This window comes from Paralichthys olivaceus, chromosome 19 (assembly GCF_024713975.1).
Source record: "Paralichthys olivaceus isolate ysfri-2021 chromosome 19, ASM2471397v2, whole genome shotgun sequence".
NCBI lineage: Eukaryota > Metazoa > Chordata > Actinopteri > Pleuronectiformes > Paralichthyidae > Paralichthys > Paralichthys olivaceus.
The window spans coordinates 17,867,078-17,887,500 of record NC_091111.1 but is presented as its reverse complement, the minus strand read 5'-3'; the positions used below and the strand labels follow the sequence as shown (position 1 = coordinate 17,887,500).

The window sequence follows — 20,423 nt, the reverse complement described above, 5'->3', positions numbered from 1 at the left end:
GAAACTTTTGAAAGTTATTTGTTACTGTTGATTTGAAAAGAGAAATATTTTTCGGCCATTTGAGCTTGGACAGTCATTCCTCTGCTTTTCAGTTGCCTCATGTCTCATGTCACCGAGTCTGAGCAACGTTTCTGCGATTCTCTCTTTTAACGTGAAGTGAAAATAGAATCAAAGGGAAATTGTCCAGTTTAAAAAATGCAAAAGCACACGAGGTGAAAAAACTATGTCCACTTTGACAGCAGATAAATGGAATAGAAAAGATGGTGTTCTACACTGGGAACAGTTCTTTTTCACAATATTAAGACAACTAATGTGTCTTACACTGTTTTTACTTTATTTCCTTATACTGCAAATCATCCTCAACCAATTGCCCAGAAACCTGAACGTGAGGAGGTGAGGGCAGGACTAAGACTTGTGACTGTGGTTTTGTAATTGTGGAAATATCTCCATCTATGTGAGCTCCTCCTGTAATAACACTAAATGTTTCACAATCATTATGAAGTCAGTGTATATAAAGAGATGCCTACCTTGTTATCAGTAGACAACTGATATCACCTGTGATTCTCACCGTGCTCACGTTTTATTCGAGAGGTAAGAACAATACATTTCTAAATATTTAGACGAGATCAAGCATTTGTGAAATGTGCTCAGCTTGTTCTGTATAATGTGAATGTTACAGATGTTTTTTTCCTCGTTGTTTTTGTAGGATGAAGTGCGCTGCAGCCTTTCTCGTGTTGTTCATGGTCGTCCTCATGGCTGAACCTGGAGAGGGTTATTGTGGCAATATCAACCATGGTCAGCTTCATGGTACAGTCATGGAATTAAATCTTTAACATATCATAGCTGGAAAATCACACATATAAGTGGTCAATGTATTCAGCCAAGAAATATCAAAATAATAAAACATACATTATGATTTCACTAGTAAATATAGAACACTACTTAAAAGTATGTATAACATAGCATCTGTTTAAATAATATTTATTTGTGTTTGAACTAATTTGTTTGAATTTATCACCATTTGTTTATTTTCCCACAGCTGGCCATTCGATCCATGGGTAAGGACGTGTACTTCTACCAACCTCCCCTTAATACTTGTAATATTATTGTCATCATTACTGTTTTTGACAACTTCTCTTGTCTCTCTGATTCTCTCCATCAGAAATTACATAGGAAAAGCTATGGATGAGCAGGAGCTCGACAAGCGTTCAGTCGACTACAGACCCGAGCGTCCTGTGTTTGACTGAAGAAGTCGCCCCTGAAGGGATTTTTGGATCATTCCAAATGCTTCTTGCTTTTGATTGAAATAAATCAAACATTTAACCACAAGAGCAGCCATCACTGAATATATGTTAGTTTGCATTGATGTATTGTTCAGTGACATTTGAATAATTTGGGAAAACTAAAAAAATAAATTTTGCTTATATCATGTCAAAACATTTCTCTGTGTCTTATTCAAATATGAGATTTCACAATGATGATGAAGAAAGATTCGCAGCGTAGATACTTTTACATAAACAGCAAAACTCCAAACATGACGGGAGCATAAGTTCAATAGAAGCTATATCTTCTTGACTCATTTTCTTTCCATACAGAAGGAAACCAGAAGCCAAACTGCAGCAGATTCACTGTTATTCATATTTCACAGGAGCCAAAGCAATGCACAGACTCAGCAGCAGTAAACCAAAGGGTTTTCCTGTACTTTTGTCCAGGTGGAATGAAAAATGTTCAATTAAAATGAATAAAAACAGAATATATATTTGTTATCTTAATATTTAGTGCAATTAAATATGTGACTCTGGAGAATATGTGTTGTTGTGGCGGCAGAAAACATACGTGGATACCATCTAAAGCAGTAGTTCTCACCTGGTCTGGCTTCAGGACCCACCATCACCCCTTAATGACAAGCCGCGACCGTAATCAAAGAAAATTTCAACTTTTCAAATTGATTTAACATAACATTCAGTAACACTTCAGTAACTGTACTCTTAAAGTTTATTCAGGCACTTATTCTGGCCATAAAATTTCAATTAAAAATAAAATAAAAAGTGCAAATATGACAACCAACAGTGCACTATGGAATAAATTCAGTTTTTATCCACAAACTCAAAATAAATTTAACAAAAAGTGCAATTCAAAAAGATTCAAGTATACAAAATTAACTTTTCTTCCGATTACCTTATCAGTCGGTAAATACTGAAAAACATTGTGCCATGAAGAAAGTTAAGCAGCACTAACTTCAACCTTACTGACATCAGAGACCTGAGTTTGGAGGAGTTAACGGGAGAACTGGGGATGTTTTTCGGGCCTCACGAGAGTCTCAAAGTCTGGAGTTATAGTCGACAAAGCAACTCTGAGGTCATGTTCAATGTCCAGTCTGCTCCTGTGTTTTGTCTTGAGCTGAACCGGAGCTGAGAAGCCACACTCACAGAGATAGGTAGTGTTGAATGGTGGGAGGATTTTTACTGCTCGAGTGGCAAGGGAAGAACACTCGCTCATCACAGTGCTGCACCAGAAATGGGAGAGGCTTACCTCCGTGAACTTCTTTTTTCAGCGTGCGGTCACATGGCAGCTCCACCAGCTGACTCCACATGCCGCCTCAGTTTCGAAGGCTTCATGCTTTTTCTTGTGCCAACACCTCGCTGCACAAAACACACTGAGGTTTTTGTCCTTTGTCGTCCTCAATGTAGGAGAATCCATACTTAATATATTCGGTGTCGTATATTTACGTTTGGCCATGCTCGATTCACTTTTAAAAACAGACGTTGCAAAGTCTTCTTCTGTGCTGTGCAATGGCGGGTGTCAATTAGCATTAGAGGGCATTATCGCCACCTGCTGTTAAGGAGTGTGAATAGACGGCACTCTGCTGCATAAAAAATCTTCTTCAAAAGTAAAAGCAAAGATTATTATTATTTTTTGAACATTTTTTATTGCCCCGGCAAAGGCCTGCGACCCACTGAAAACGGGTCCGGGTTGCGACCCACCAGTTGAGAATCACCGATCTAAAGGATACTTCCATTTACTGCACTGCATGATTAATCTTAAATACATATAAATGATATTTCAAAAAACAACAATACAATCACAGATAACTTTATGGAGAATACTGTATTTCCATTTGTGAGCTCTTCTATCACATCTGACTGTGGAGTCCCCTGAAGTTTTCTTGACCCCCTAATGCATTTTGAATTAAAGTTATGCATGTGTTATAGAACTTAATTGTATTGAATCGAACTGTTTCAGGGTTACAAATAAAGCAAGTTAAAACAGGACAAAACCAGAGGGATGACGTGTCGAAGCTTCATCGGCATCAATGTCTGGATCGCTCATATAGATTCTCTTACCCAACAACCATGACTTCACGTTAAAATAACCACCTGCAGACTTCCCCAACACACCAGGCTGGTGTTTGAAAGCACGTATCACTGCTTCTTTAAACTTCACTTCAGGTTTATTCTTATACTTTGAGTTCTTTCATAAAGAAATCTTCCAAAAACATGCTTCTCGTATTTTTGTTTTCTTTCTCTTCACACCAAGAGCAAAACTAAGGTTTCCTGGGTTTGTGCAGTTCAAACAGCGAAGCGTAAGTGTAGTTATCAGTTCCATGTTGGTCTCATTCGTAGTTTAATGACAGTGTAATAATATCTGTATCATTGAGAAAGAACTACAACACACTGGGAACAGTTCTTTTTCACAATATTAAGACAACTAATGCGTCTTTCACTGTTTTTACTTTATTTCCTTATATTGCAAATCATCCTCATGTTTCTGGAGCTGCAGCCACTAACTGTTTGACATTTCTGCTCCATAAAAACTAAATAGATAATCAAAACATTTGTAAAGTAATTAATTATTATTATTGATTGATTATTGTAACAATTGCTCAACCAATTGCCCAGAAACCTGAACGTGAGGAGGTGAGGGCAGGACTAACACTTGTGACTGTGGTTTTGTAGTTGTGGAAACATCTCCATCTACGTGAGCTCCTCCTGTAATAACACTAAATGTTTCACAATCATTATGAAGTCAGTGTATATAAAGAGAGGCTTATCTTGTTATCAGTAGACAACTGATATCACCTGTGATTCTCACCGTGCTCACGTTTCATTCGAGAGGTAAGAACAATACATTTCTAAATATTTAGACGAGATCAAGCATTTGTGAAATGTGCTCAGCTTGTTCTGTATAATGTGAATGTTACAGATGTTTTTGTCCTCGTTGTTTTTGTAGGATGAAGTGCGCTGCAGCCTTTCTCGTGTTATTCATGGTCGTCCTCATGGCTCAACCTGGAGAGGGTCGTTTGGGCATTATGAACAATGGTACAGTCATGGAATTAAATCTTTAACATATCATAGCTGGAAAATCACACATATAAGTGGTCAATGTATTCGGCCAAGAAATATCAAAATAATAAAACATACATTATGAATTACTAGTAAATATAGAACACTACTTAAAAGTATGTATAAAATAGCATCTGTTTAAATAATATTTATTTGTGTTTGAATGATTTTGAATTTATCACCATTTGTATATTTTCCCACAGCTAGCCATTCGATCAATCGGTAAGGACGTGTACTTCTACCATCATCACTGTATAATTGTAATATTATTGTCATCATTACTGTTTTTGACAACTTCTCTTGTCTCTCTGATTCTCTCCATCAGATATTTCTTTAGACCTGGTTACTTAGTGCAGGAGCTCGACAAGCGTTCAGTCGACTACAGACCCGGGCGTCCTGTGTTAGACAGAAGAAGTCGCCCCTGAAGGGATTTTTGGATCATTCCAAATGCTTCTTGCTTTTGATTGAAATAAATCAAACATTTAACCACAAGAGCAGCCATCACTGAATATATGTTAGTTTGCATTGATGTATTGTTCAGTGACATTTGAATAATTTGGGAAAACTGAAAATAAATTTTGCTTATATCATCTCAAAACATTTCTCTGTGTCTTATTCAAATATGAGATTTGACAAAGATGATGAAGAAAGACTTGCAGCGTAGATACGGCCATGCCATCCCACCCCCACCGTTGGTCATAATATCTGTATCATTGAGAAAGAACTACAACATACGCAGACATTACAAAAATATTTTAAATTGCAATGGAAGTAACGTTAATTGAACATTAATATAAATAAGACCTACCTGAATGTATTTAAGCACTATAATGTATTTAGGACCTTTAAGGCCTAAAATTCAGATATTGAATTTGAGACTCATTTAGACCCTGCAGAGAACATGCAAAGAATTAATGAAGGTTTTTGTTGTCCAAATTCTATCAAATGTTCAATTTGTATTTAGCAAATTTCATGACATTATTACTCATGGCTATTTAAAACCAATGAGTTGAATTGTGAAGAAAGTGCAATTAGGCTAAAAGTTGAAAAAACAGAAATATTCAGCCAAATCCTCTGCAGCTGCTTTTATGTTTTACTCAAGACATCAGATTTTAAAAGTAACTATACTTCGGCTGGACTTTGGACAGTTTGGACATGTATTTTAGTCAAAGAGGAAGTGGGGTTTGTAGAAGTTACCTTAAAAGTAGAGATTCGATCGACAGCCTGCACCTGATATTGCTCAACACAAGAAACACAAAATTGCTAAATACCGAACCTGGGCTGAGGAACTAGATTAATTCCTGCCCTTGTTAAGAGACAGGCACCTGCAAAACAAAAAGTCAAAACGCTGGGTGTTGTTTTAAATCAAGTGAATATAAGAGATGACACAAATCAAGTGCTGTTGAAGCTGTAGCACTGAGAGCTGATGGATCAGGTGTCAGCTAATGATGCAGCACACCCCAGAACTAACACAACGAAGAATGCAAAGAAACCGGAGAATAGAAAAACAGTAAAAGAGCGAACGTCTCGTCCAAGTAGAGGAACAAACTACACACACTTCCATTCCTTCATTTGTTTTTTGAATCTAATTTACAAACACACTAACAAAAGTAAAATCAGGACCCACATAGAAAACTTGTATTAATACACACAAAGGACTTAGAGAAGTATAGAAAAATATTATTCAGCGTTAACGTGCTGATCACTGATTGGGGTTTTTGCACTATAATGATGACTCGGCGTTAAGATGAGCAGCTGCAAACATCCTTCACACGTCAGGCTGGTGTTTGACAGCGTGTGTAGATTATTTCCTTATGCTGCAAATCATCCTCACATTTGCATCGGGCTTATTATTATTCCGCTTCAGTAAATTTGCGTCCCGCTGCCCCTCCCACAAAGTTTGACGCACATTCACACAAAGTACATCCAACCATTCGTCAATTAGAGCGAGTGGGAAATAAAAAGAAAGTGGCTGAAAACCGCTGTTTTTCAGGCACTTTTTGTGTTTAAACACTTCTCAAAGCCACAAACGGAGTCCGACAGACATGATTCTTACATCAAGTTAAAATAGTGTTCGTGTCCTACGCACACATGTCACTCTGACATCTCTCGGAGCCGGAGTTTAGGCTGGGACATTTTTTTGATTCATTTCTCCATTGACTGCCATGTTAATTTGGAAGGTCAGAGAGGAGAGACACAGTCAACATTATCTAACTTGCACCCACGGTCTCATTTCTTAACTCTTACCAATAAAAAATACATCTGTGTGTTCGGGGAAGTCTTGGGATTCTCACTGTGTTTTCATTTCACAGATGGGACTTATAGTTTTTGAGTGAGAGACATTTGTTTGAAGACTGGCACTAGAGCACAGCACTCTGGCTTCCCCACTGACTCTAATGTTAATCTCAAATGTTGATTCCCGATGAGAAAACTAAATGTCTAACTCGCTCTCACGGTCTCATTTCTTAACTCTTACCAATAAAAAACATATGTGTACGTCGGGCAAAGTCTTGGGATTCTCACGGTGTTTTCATTTCACAGATAGGACTTAAAGTTTTTGAGTTAGAAGCATTTGTTTGAGGGGTGCTCCGGAGATTCTTCGGCTCTAAAAAGAGGGAGACACCAGGTGTTCCTAATCAAATCAGTGAGTATCCATAGCAACGCCATACACACACAGAGGAGGAGGAGCCCATAGTAACAGGATGTTACCAGGAAACCTGTACAGAGCCTGGTTTTTCAAAATAAAACCCCCAGATGGTTACAGGATGTTCCCAGGGAGCCGGAAAAAGATTAGATTTTCAAAATAAAAAAACCCAAATAGTTACAGAATGTTCCCAGGAAGCCTAAAAGATGCTGGATTTTCAAAATAAAACACCCAAATAGTTACAGGATGCTTCCAGGACGCCTCAAAGACACTGGATTTTCTAAATAAAATCCACAAATAGTTGCAGGATGTTCCCAGGAAGCCAGAAGGAGGCTGAATTTTTAAAATTAAATCCTGAACGTGAGGAGGTGAGGGCAGGACTAACACTTGTGACTGTTGTTCTGTAGTTGTGGAAATATCCCCCTCTATGTGAGCTCCTCCTCTAATAACACTAAATGTTTCACAATCACTATGAAGTCAGTGTATATAAAGAGATGCCTACCTTGTTATCAGTAGACAACTGATATCACCTGTGATTCTCACCGTGATCACGTTTTATTTGAGAGGTAAGAACATTACATTTCTAAATATTTAGACGAGATCAAGCATTTGTGAAATGTTCTCAGCTTGTTCTGTATAATGTGAATGTTACAGATGTTTTTTTCCTCGTTGTTTTTGTAGGATGAAGTTTGCTGCAGCCTTTCTCGTGTTGTTCATGGTCGTCCTCATGGCTCAACCTGGAGAGTGTTTTTGGAGCACTCTTTACCATGGTACAGTCATGGAATTAAATCTTTAACATATAATAGCTGGAAAATCACACATATAAGTGGTCAATGTATTCAGCCAAGAAATATCAAAATAATAAAACATACATTATGATTTCACTAGTAAATATAGAACACTACTTAAAAGTATGTATAACATAGCATCTGTTTAAATAATATTTATTTGTGTTTGAACTAATTTGTTTGAATTTATCACCATTTGTATATTTTCCCACAGCTGGCCATTTGATCCATGGGTAAGGACGTGTACTTCTACCATCATCACTGTATAATTGTAATATTATTATCATCATTACTGTTTTTGACAACTTCTCTTCTCTCTCTGATTCTCTCCATCAGACTCATCCATGGAAAAGTTTACGATGTGCAGGAGCTCGACAAGCGTTCAGTCGACTACAGACCCGGGCGTCCTGTGTTTGACTGAAGAAGTCGCCCCTGAAGGGATTTTTGGATCATTCCAAATGCTTCTTGCTTTTCATTGAAATAAATCAAACATTTAACCACAAGAGCAGCCATCACTGAATATATGTTAGTTTGCATTGATGTATTGTTCAGTGACATTTGAATAATTTGGGAAAACTGAAAATAAATGTTGCTTATATCATCTCAAAACATTTCTCTGTGTCTTATTTAAATATGAGATTTGACAATGATGATGAAGAAAGATCGCAGCGTAGATACTTTTACATAAACAGCAAAACTCCAAACATTCAATAGAAGCTATATCTTCTTGACTCATTTTCTTTCCGTACAGAAGGAAACCAGAAGCCAAACTGCAGCAGATTCACTGTTATTCATATTTCACAGGAGCCAAAGCAATGCACAGACTCAGCAGCAGCAAACCAAAGGGTTTTCCTGTACTTTTGTCCAGGTGGAATGAAAAATGTTCAATAAATATAAATAAAAACAGAATATATATTTGTTATAATAATATTCAGTGCAATTAAATATGTGACTCTGGAGAATATGTGTTGTTGTGGTGGCAGGATACAGCACTCTAGCAAGTAAACAATAAACTTATGGCAATGTGAATACCATCTAAAGGATACTTCCATTTACTGCACTGCATGATTTATCTTAAATACATATAAATGATATTTCAAAAAACAACAATACAATCACAGATAACTTTATGGAGAATACTGTATTTCCATTTGTGAGCTCTTCTATCACATCTGACTGTGGAGTCCCCTGAAGTTTTCTTTACCTCCTAATGCATTTTGAATTAAAGTTATGCATGTGTTATAGAACTTAATTGTATTGATAATAACTGTTTCAGGGTTACAATTTAAAAACTTGCACACCCTCAGTTTTGTCGTCCTTGTTTTAAGACTCAAAAACAAGACCTTTTGTTGTTTTACATTCCCATGACCTGGTGAAGTTAAATCTTTATCTTAATTCTTTTCTTCACGTACAGACCTGCAATGCAGCAAGGCGACAACGGCAATGAGAAGGCTCCTCCATACAACTAGAGCTGAAAGTTCAGGGAGATGTTTTTAAACTATGGTTCGCTTCAGGGATCAATTCCACTTAAATACTGTGCTCTCTGCTTTGCCATGAGAACAATAAACAAAGGGATGCTTTTGGTTTTGGAAAAATGTAAAATGCCTCACTCGTGCTACTGTCCTGTTGAATAAAACTGCAAAACAAAAAGTCAAAACGCTGGGTGTTGTTTTAAATCAAGTGAATATAAGAGATGACACAAATCAAGTGCTGTTGAAGCTGTAGCACTGAGAGCTGATGGATCAGGTGTCAGCTAATGATGCAACACATCCCAGAACTAACACAACGAAGAGTGCAAAGAAACCGGAGAATAGAAAAACAGTAAAAGAGCGAACGTCTCGTCCAAGTAGAGGAACAAACTACACACACTTCCATTCCTTCATTAGTTTTTTGAATCTTATTTACAAACACACTAACAAAAGTAAAATCAGGACCCACGTAGAAAACTTGTATTAATACACACAAAGGACTTAGAGAAGTATAGAAAAATATTATTCAGCGTTAACGTGCTGATCACTGATTGAGGTTTTTGCACTATAATGATGACTCAGCGTTAAGATGAGCAGCTGCAAACATCCTTCACACGTCAGGCTGGTGTTTGACAGCGTGTGTAGATTATTTCCTTATGCTGCAAATCATCTGCACATTTCTGGAGCTGCAGCCACTAACTGTTTGACATTTCTGCTCCATAAAAACTAAATAGATAATCAAAACATTTGTAAAGTAATTAATTATTATTATTGATTGATTATAGTAACAATTGCTCAACCAATTACCCAGAAACCTGAACGTGAGGAGGTGAGGGCAGGACTAACACTTGTGACTGTGGTTTTGTAGTTGTGGAAACATCTCCATCTATGTGAGCTCCTCCTGTAATAACACTAAATGTTTCACAATCATTATGAAGTCAGTGTATATAAAGAGAGGCCTACCTTGTTATCAGTAGACAACTGATATCGCCCGTGATTCTCACCGTGCTCACGTTTTATTCGAGAGGTAAGAACAATACATTTCTAAATATTTAGACCAGATCAAGCATTTGTGAAATGTGCTCAGCTTGTTCTGTATAATGTGAATGTTACAGATGTTTTTTTCCTCGTTGTTTTTGTAGGATGAAGTGCGCTGCAGCCTTTCTCGTGTTGTTCATGGTCGTCCTCATGGCTCAACCTGGAGAGGGTTTTTTGGGATTGCTTATCCATGGGGCCATTCATGGTACAGTCATGGAATTAAATCTTTAACATATCATAGCTGGAAAATCACACATATAAGTGGTCAATGTATTCAGCCAAGAAATATCAAAATAATAAAACATACATTATGATTTCACTAGTAAATATAGAACACTACTTAAAAGTATGTATAAAATAGCATCTGTTTAAATAATATTTATTTGTGTTTGAACGATTTTGAATTTATCACCATTTGTTTATTTTCCCACAGCTGGCAAGTTCATCCATGGGTGAGGACGTGTACTTCTACCATCATCACTGTATAATTGTAATATTATTGTCATCATTACTGTTTTTGACAACTTCTCTTGTCTCTCTGATTCTCTCCATCAGACTCATCCACGGACAAGTTTACGATGTGCAGGAGCTCGACAAGCGTTCAGTCGACTACAGACCCGGGCGTCCTGTGTTTGACTGAAGAAGTCGCCCCTGAAGGGATTTTTGGATCATTCCAAATGCTTCTTGCTTTTCATTGAAATAAATCAAACATTTAACCACAAGAGCAGCCATCACTGAATATATGTTATTTTGCATTGATGTATTGTTCAGTGACATTTGAATAATTTGGGAAAAATAAAAAAATAAATTTTGCTTATATCATCTCAAAACATTTCTCTCTGTCTTATTCAAATATGAGATTTCACAATGATGATGAAGAAAGATTCGCAGCGTAGATACTTTTACATAAACAGCAAAACTCCAAACATGACGGGAGCATAAGTTCAATAGAAGCTATATCTTCTTGACTCATTTTCTTTCCGTACAGAAGGAAACCAGAAGCCAAACTGCAGCAGATTCACTGTTATTCATATTTCACAGGAGCCAAAGCAATGCACAGACTCAGCAGCAGCAAACCAAAGGGTTTTCCTGTACTTTTGTCCAGGTGGAATGAAAAATGTTCAATTAAAATGAATAAAAACAGAATATATATTTGTTATCTTAATATTTAGTGCAATTAAATATGTGACTCTGGAGAATATGTGTTGTTGTGGCGGCAGAAAACATACGTGGATACCATCTAAAGCAGTAGTTCTCACCTGGTCTGGCTTCAGGACCCACCATCACCCCTTAATGACAAGCCGCGACCGTAATCAAAGAAAATTTCAACTTTTCAAATTGATTTAACATAACATTCAGTAACACTTCAGTAACTGTACTCTTAAAGTTTATTCAGGCACTTATTCTGGCCATAAAATTTCAATTAAAAATAAAATAAAAAGTGCAAATATGACAACCAACAGTGCACTATGGAATAAATTCAGTTTTCATCCACAAACTCAAAATAAATTTAACAAAAAGTGCAATTCAAAAAGATTCAAGTATACAAAATTTACTTTTCTTCCGATTACCTTATCAGTCGGTAAATACTGAAAAACATTGTGCCATGAAGAAAGTTAAGCAGCACTAACTTCAACCTTACTGACATCAGAGACCTGAGTTTGGAGGAGTTAACGGGAGAACTGGGGATGTTTTTCGGGCCTCACGAGAGTCTCAAAGTCTGGAGTTATAGTCGACAAAGCAACTCTGAGGTCATGTTCAATGTCCAGTCTGCTCCTGTGTTTTGTCTTGAGCTGAACCGGAGCTGAGAAGCCACACTCACAGAGATAGGTAGTGTTGAATGGTGGGAGGATTTTTACTGCTCGAGTGGCAAGGGAAGGACACTCGCTCATCACAGTGCTGCACCAGAAATGGGAGAGGCTTACCTCCGTGAACTTCTTTTTTCAGCGTGCGGTCACATGGCAGCTCCACCAGCTGACTCCACATGCCGCCTCAGTTTCGAAGGCTTCATGCTTTTTCTTGTGCCAACACCTCGCTGCACAAAACACACTGAGGTTTTTGTCCTTTGTCGTCCTCAATGTAGGAGAATCCATACTTAATATATTCGGTGTCGTATATTTACGTTTGGCCATGCTCGATTCACTTTTAAAAACAGACGTTGCAAAGTCTTCTTCTGTGCTGTGCAATGGCGGGTGTCAATTAGCATTAGAGGGAATTATCGCCACCTGCTGTTAAGGAGTGTGAATAGACGGCACTCTGCTGCATAAAAAATCTTCTTCAAAAGTAAAAGCAAAGATTATTATTATTTTTTGAACATTTTTTATTGCCCCGGCAAAGGCCTGCGACCCACTGAAAACGGGTCCGGGTTGCGACCCACCAGTTGAGAATCACTGATTTAAGGATACTTCCATTTACTGCACTGCATGATTAATCTTAAATACATATAAATGATATTTCAAAAAACAACAATACAATCACAGATAACTTTATGGAGAAGACTGTATTTCCATTTGTGAGCTCTTCTATCACATCTGACTGTGGAGTCCCCTGAAGTTTTCTTGACCCCCTAATGCATTTTGAATTAAAGTTATGCATGTGTTATAGAACTTAATTGTATTGAATCGAACTGTTTCAGGGTTACAAATAAAGCAAGTTAAAACAGGACAAAACCAGAGGGATGACGTGTCAAAGCTTCATCGGCATCAATGTCTGGATCGCTCATATAGATTCTCTTACCCAACAACCATGACTTGACGTTAAAATAACCACCTGCAGACTTCCCCAACACACCAGGCTGGTGTTTGAAAGCACGTATCACTGCTTCTTTAAACTTCACTTCAGGTTTATTCTTATACTTTGAGTTCTTTCATAAAGAAATCTTCCAAAAACATGCTTCTCGTATTTTTGTTTTCTTTCTCTTCACACCAAGAGCAAAACTAAGGTTTCCTGGGTTTGTGCAGTTCAAACAGCGAAGCGTAAGTGTAGTTATCAGTTCCATGTTGGTCTCATTTGTAGTTTAATGACAGTGTAATAATATCTGTATCATTGAGAAAGAACTACAACACACTGGGAACAGTTCTTTTTCACAATATTAAGACAACTAATGCGTCTTTCACTGTTTTTACTTTATTTCCTTATATTGCAAATCATCCTCATGTTTCTGGAGCTGCAGCCACTAACTGTTTGACATTTCTGCTCCATAAAAACTAAATAGATAATCAAAACATTTGTAAAGTAATTAATTATTATTATTGATTGATTACTGTAACAATTGCTCAACCAATTGCCCAGAAACCTGAACGTGAGGAGGTGAGGGCAGGACTAAGACTTGTGACTGTGGTTTTGTAGTTGTGGAAACATCTCCATCTATGTGAGCTCCTCCTGTAATAACACTAAATGTTTCACAATCATTATGAAGTCAGTGTATATAAAGAGAGGCTTATCTTGTTATCAGTAGACAACTGATATCACCTGTGATTCTCACCGTGCTCACGTTTTATTCGAGAGGTAAGAACAATACATTTCTAAATATTTAGACGAGATCAAGCATTTGTGAAATGTGCTCAGCTTGTTCTGTATAATGTGAATGTCACAGATGTTTTTTTCCTCGTTGTTTTTGTAGGATGAAGTGCGCTGCAGCCTTTCTCGTGTTGTTCATGGTCATCCTCATGGCTGAAGCTGGAGAGGGTCGTTTGTGCATTATGAACAATGGTACAGTCATGGAATTAAATCTATAACATATCATAGTTGGAAAATCACACATATAAGTGGTCAATGTATTCAGCCAAGAAATATCAAAATAATAAAACATACATTATGATTTCACTAGTAAATATAGAACACTACTTAAAAGTATGTATAAAATAGCATCTGTTTAAATAATATTTATTTGTGTTTGAATGATTTTGAATTTATCACCATTTGTATATTTTCCCACAGCTGGCAAGTTCATCCATGGGTGAGGACGTGTACTTCTACCATCATCACTGTATAATTGTAATATTATTATCATCATTACTGTTTTTGACAACTTCTCTTGTCTCTCTGATTCTCTCCATCAGATGTTTCTTTAGACCTGGTTACTTAGTGCAGGAGCTCGACAAGCGTTCAGTCGACGACAGACCCGGGCGTCCTGTGTTAGACAGAAGAAGTCGCCCCTGAAGGGATTTTTGGATCATTCCAAATGCTTCTTGCTTTTGATTGAAATATATCAAACATTTAACCACAAGAGCAGCCATCACTGAATATGTATTATTTTGCATTGATGTATTGTTCAGTGACATTTGAATAATTTGGGAAAACTGAAAATACATTTTGCTTATATCATCTCAAAACATTTCTCTGTGTCTTATTCAAATATGAGATTTGACAAAGATGATGAAGAAAGACTTGCAGCGTAGATACGACCATGCCATCCCACCCCCACCGTTGGTCATAATATCTGTATCATTGAGAAAGAACTACAACATACGCAGACATTACAAAAATATTTTAAATTGCAATGGAAGTAACGTTAATTGAACATTAATATAAATAAGACCTACCTGAATGTATTTAAGCACTATAATGTATTTAGGACCTTTAAGGCCTAAAATTCAGATATTGAATTTGAGACTCATTTAGACCCTGCAGAGAACATGCAAAGAATTAATGAAGGTTTTTGTTGTCTAAATTCTATCAAATGTTCAATTTGTATTTAGCAAATTTCATGACATTATTACTCATGGCTATTTAAAACCAATGAGTTGAATTGTGAAGAAAGTGCAATTAGGCTAAAAGTTGAAAAAACAGAAATATTCAGCCAAATCCTCTGCAGCTGCTTTTATGTTTTACTCAAGACATAAAATTTTAAAAGTAACTATACTTCGGCTGGACTTTGGACAGTTTGGACATGTATTTTAGTCAAAGAGGAAGTGGGGTTTGTAGAAGTCACCTTAAAAGTAGAGATTCGATCGACAGCCTGCACCTGATATTGCACAACACAAGAAACACAAAATTGCTAAATACCGAACCTGGGCTGAGGAACTAGATTAATTCCTGCCCTTGTTAAGAGACAGGCACCTGCAAAACAAAAAGTCAAAACGCTGGGTGTTGTTTTAAATCAAGTGAATATAAGAGATGGCACAAATCAAGTGCTGTTGAAGCTGTAGCACTGAGAGCTGATGGATCAGGTGTCAGCTAATGATGCAGCACACCCCAGAACTAACACAACGAAGAACGCAAAGAAACCGGAGAATAGAAAAACAGTAAAAGAGCGAACGTCTCATCCAAGTAGAGGAACAAACTACACACACTTCCATTCCTTCATTTGTTTTTTGAATCTAATTTACAAACACACTAACAAAAGTAAAATCAGGACCCACGTAGAAAACTTGTATTAATACACACAAAGGACTTAGAGAAGTATAGAAAAATATTATTCAGCGTTAACGTGCTGATCACTGATTGAGGTTTTTGCACTATAATGATGACTCAGCGTTAAGATGAGCAGCTGCAAACATCCTTCACACGTCAGGCTGGTGTTTGACAGCGTGTGTAGATTATTTCCTTATGCTGCAAATCATCCTCACATTTGCATCGGGCTTATCATTATTCCGCTTCGGTAAATTTGCGTCTCGCTGCCCCTCCCACAAAGTTTGACGCACATTCACACAAAGTACATCCAACCATTCGTCAATTAGAGCGAGTGGGAAATAAAAAGAAAATGGCTGAAAACAGCTGTTTTTCAGCCACTTTTTGTGTTTAAACACTTTCAAAGCCACAAACGGAGTCCGACAGACATGATTCTTACATCAAGTTAAAATAGTGTTCGTGTCCTACGCACACACGTCACTCTGACATCTCTCGGAGCCGGAGTTTAGGCTGGGACATTTTTTTGATTCATTTCTCCATTGACTGCCATGTTAATTTGGAAGGTCAGAGAGGAGAGACACAGTCAACATTATCTAACTTGCACCCACGGTCTCATTTCTTAACTCTTACCAATAAAAAATACATCTGTGTGTTCGGGGAAGTCTTGGGATTCTCACGGTGTTTTCATTTCACAGATGGGACTTATAGTTTTTGAGTAAGAGACATTTGTTTGAAGACTGGCACTAGAGCACAGCACTCTGGCTTCCCCACTGACTCTAATGTTAATCTCATATGTTGATTCCCGGTGAGAAAACTAAATGTCTAACTCGCTCTCACGGTCTCATTTCTTAACTCTAACCAATACAAAACATATGTGTACGTCGGGCAAAGTCTTGGGATTCTCACGGTGTTTTCATTTCACAGATAGGACTTAAAGTTTTTGAGTTAGAAGCATTTGTTTGAGGGGTGCTCCGGAGATTCTTCGGCTCTAAAAAGAGGGAGACACCAGGTGTTCCTAATCAAATCAGTGAGTATCCATAGCAACGCCATACACACACAGAGGAGGAGGAGCCCATAGTAACAGGATGTTACCAGGAAACCTGTACAGAGCCTGGTTTTTCAAAATAAAACCCCCAGATGGTTACAGGATGTTCCCAGGGAGCCGGAAAAAGATTAGATTTTCAAAATAAAAAAACCCAAATAGTTACAGAATGTTCCCAGGAAGCCTAAAAGATGCTGGATTTTCAAAATAAAACACCCAAATAGTTACAGGATGCTTCCAGGATGCCTGAAAAACACTGGATTTTCTAAATAAAATCCACAAATAGTTACAGGATGTTCCCAGGAAGCCAGAAGGAGGCTGAATTTTTTTAATTAAATCCTGAACGTGAGGAGTTGAGGGCAGGACTAACACTTGTGACTGTTGTTCTGTAGTTGTGGAAATATCCCCCTCTATGTGAGCTCCTCCTCTAATAACACTAAATGTTTCACAATCACTATGAAGTCAGTGTATATAAAGAGATGCCTACCTTGTTATCAGTAGACAACTGATATCACCTGTGATTCTCACCGTGCTCACGTTTTATTCGAGAGGTAAGAACAATACATTTCTAAATATTTAGACGAGATCAAGCATTTGTGAAATGTTCTCAGCTTGTTCTGTATAATGTGAATGTTACAGATGTTTTTTTCCTCGTTGTTTTTGTAGGATGAAGTTTGCTGCAGCCTTTCTCGTATTGTTCATGGTCGTCCTCATGGCTCAACCTGGAGAGTGTTTTTGGAGCACTCTTTACCATGGTACAGTCATGGAATTAAATCTTTAACATATAATAGCTGGAAAATCACACATATAAGTGGTCAATGTATTCAGCCAAGAAATATCAAAATAATAAAACATACATTATGATTTCACTAGTAAATATAGAATACTACTTAAAAGTATGTATAACATAGCATCTGTTTAAATAATATTTATTTGTGTTTGAACTAATTTGTTTGAATTTATCACCATTTGTATATTTTCCCACAGCTGGCCATTTGATCCATGGGTAAGGACGTGTACTTCTACCATCATCACTGTATAATTGTAATATTATTGTCATCATTACTGTTTTTGACAACTTCTCTTCTCTCTCTGACTCTCTCCATCAGACTCATCCATGGAAAAGTTTACGATGTGCAGGAGCTCGACAAGCGTTCAGTCGACTACAGACCCGGGCGTCCTGTGTTTGACTGAAGAAGTCGCCCCTGAAGGGATTTTTGGATCATTCCAAATGCTTCTTGCTTTTGATTGAAATAAATCAAACATTTAACCACAAGAGCAGCCATCACTGAATATATGTTAGTTTGCATTGATGTATTGTTCAGTGACATTTGAATAATTTGGGAAAACTGAAAATAAATTTTGCTTATATCATCTCAAAACATTTCTCTGTGTCTTATTCAAATAGGAGATTTGACAATGATGATGAAGAAAGATTCGCAGCGTAGATGCTTTTACATAAACAGCAAAACTCCAAACATGACGGGAGCATAAGTTCAATAGAAGCTATATCTTCTTGACTCATTTTCTTTCCATACAGAAGGAAACCAGAAGCCAAACTGCAGCAGATTCACTGTTATTCATATTTCACAGGAGCCAAAGCAATGCACAGACTCAGCAGCAGCAAACCAAAGGGTTTTCCTGTACTTTTGTCCAGGTGGAATGAAAAATGTTCAATTAAAATGAATAAAAACAGAATATATATTTGTTATAATAAAATTTAGTGCAATTAAATATGTGACTCTGGAGAATATGTGTTGTTGTGGTGGCAGGATACAGCACTCTAGCAAGTAAACAATAAACTTATGGCAATGTGAATACCATCTAAAGGATACTTCCATTTAGTGCACTGCATGATTAATCTTAAATACATATAAATGATATTTCAAAAAACAACAATACAATCACAGATACGTTTATGGAGAATACTGTATTTCCATTTGTGAGCTCTTCTATCACATCTGACTGTGGAGTCCCCTGAAGTTTTCTTTACCTCCTAATGCATTTTGAATTAAAGTTATGCATGTGTTATAGAACTTAATTGTATTGATAATAACTGTTTCAGGGTTACAATTTAAAAACTTGCACACCCTCAGTTTTGTCGTCCTTGTTTTAAGAATCAAAAACAAGACCTTTTGTTGTTTTACATTCCCATGACCTGGTGAAGTTAAATCTTTATCTTAATTCTTTTCTTCACGTACAGACCTGCAATGCAGCAAGGCGACAACGGCAATGAGGAAGCTCCTCCATACAACTAGAGCTGAAAGTTCAGGGAGATGTTTTTAAACTATGGTTCGCTTCAGGGATCAATTCCACTTAAATACTGTGCTCTCTGCTTTGCCATGAGAACAATAAACAAAGGGATGCTTTTGGTTTTGGAAAAATGTAAAATGCCTCACTCGTGCTACTGTCCTGTTGAATAAAACTGCAAAACAAAAAGTCAAAACGCTGGGTGTTGTTTTAAATCAAGTGAATATAAGAGATGACACAAATCAAGTGCTGTTGAAGCTGTAGCACTGAGAGCTGATGGATCAGGTGTCAGCTAATGATGCAACACACCCCAGAACTAACACAACGAAGAATGCAAAGAAACCAGAGAATAAAAAACAGTAAAAGAGCGAACGTCTCGTCCAAGTAGAGGAACAAACTACACACACTTCCATTCCCTCATTTGGTTTTTGAATCTTATTTACAAACACACTAACAAAAGTAAAATCAGGACCCACGTAGAAAACTTGTATTAATACACACAAAGGACTTAGAGAAGTATAGAAAAATATTATTCAGCGTTAACGTGCTGATCACTGATTGAGGTTTTTGCACTATAATGATGACTCAGCGTTAAGATGAGCAGCTGCAAACATCCTTCACACGTCAGGCTGGTGTTTGACAGCGTGTGTAGATTATTTCCTCGTGCTGCAAATCATCTGCACATTTCTGGGGCTGCAGCCACTAACTGTTTGACATTTCTGCTCCATAAAAACTAAATAGATAATCAAAACATTTGTAAAGTAATTAATTATTATTATTGATTGATTATAGTAACAATTGCTCAACCAATTACCCAGAAACTTGAACGTGAGGAGGTGAGGGCAGGACTAAGACTTGTGACTGTGGTTTTGTAGTTGTGGAAACATCTCCATCTATGTGAGCTCCTCCTGTAATAACACTAAATGTTTCACAATCATTATGAAGTCAGTGTATATAAAGAGAGGCCTACCTTGTTATCAGTAGACAACTGATATCGCCCGTGATTCTCACCGTGCTCACGTTTTATTCGAGAGGTAAGAACAATACATTTCTAAATATTTAGACGAGATCAAGCATTTGTGAAATGTGCTCAGCTTGTTCTGTATAATGTGAATGTTACAGATGTTTTTGTCCTCGTTGTTTTTGTAGGATGAAGTTTGCTGCAGCCTTTCTCGTGTTGTTCATGGTCGTCCTCATGGCTCAACCTGGAGAGGGTTTTTTGGGATTGCTTATCCATGGGGCCATTCATGGTACAGTCATGGAATTAAATCTTTAACATATCATAGCTGGAAAATCACACATATAAGTGGTCAATGTATTCGGCCAAGAAATATCAAAATAATAAAACATACATTATGATTTCACTAGTAAATATAGAACACTACTTAAAAGTATGTATAAAATAGCATCTGTTTAAATAATATTTATTTGTGTTTGAACGATTTTGAATTTATCACCATTTGTTTATTTTCCCACAGCTGGCAAGTTCATCCATGG

The 20,423-nt window shown here is 37.2% G+C and overlaps 2 protein-coding genes and 1 long non-coding RNA gene across 3 annotated transcripts in view; 2 read left to right on the top strand and 1 right to left on the bottom strand.

The window, feature by feature from the left end:
* LOC109639965 (exostosin-1) overlaps positions 1-20,423 on the bottom strand; it is a 135,262-nt gene that overhangs the window by 52,609 nt on the left and 62,230 nt on the right. The window lies entirely within an intron of this gene.
* On the top strand, positions 472-11,112 carry LOC138405510 (pleurocidin-like peptide WF3). Its single transcript, XM_069514579.1, has 6 exons — positions 472-591; positions 707-812; positions 1,545-1,549; positions 10,387-10,487; positions 10,716-10,734; positions 10,838-11,112. Exons 2-6 carry the CDS (start codon positions 708-710, stop codon positions 10,920-10,922), a joined length of 315 nt encoding a protein of 104 aa, XP_069370680.1. The 5' UTR covers positions 472-591; position 707; the 3' UTR covers positions 10,923-11,112.
* On the top strand, positions 13,694-14,616 carry LOC138405511 (uncharacterized). The gene is made up of 4 exons (XR_011239276.1): positions 13,694-13,789; positions 13,905-13,993; positions 14,222-14,240; positions 14,344-14,616. It is a non-coding gene; the product is annotated as an uncharacterized lncRNA (long non-coding RNA).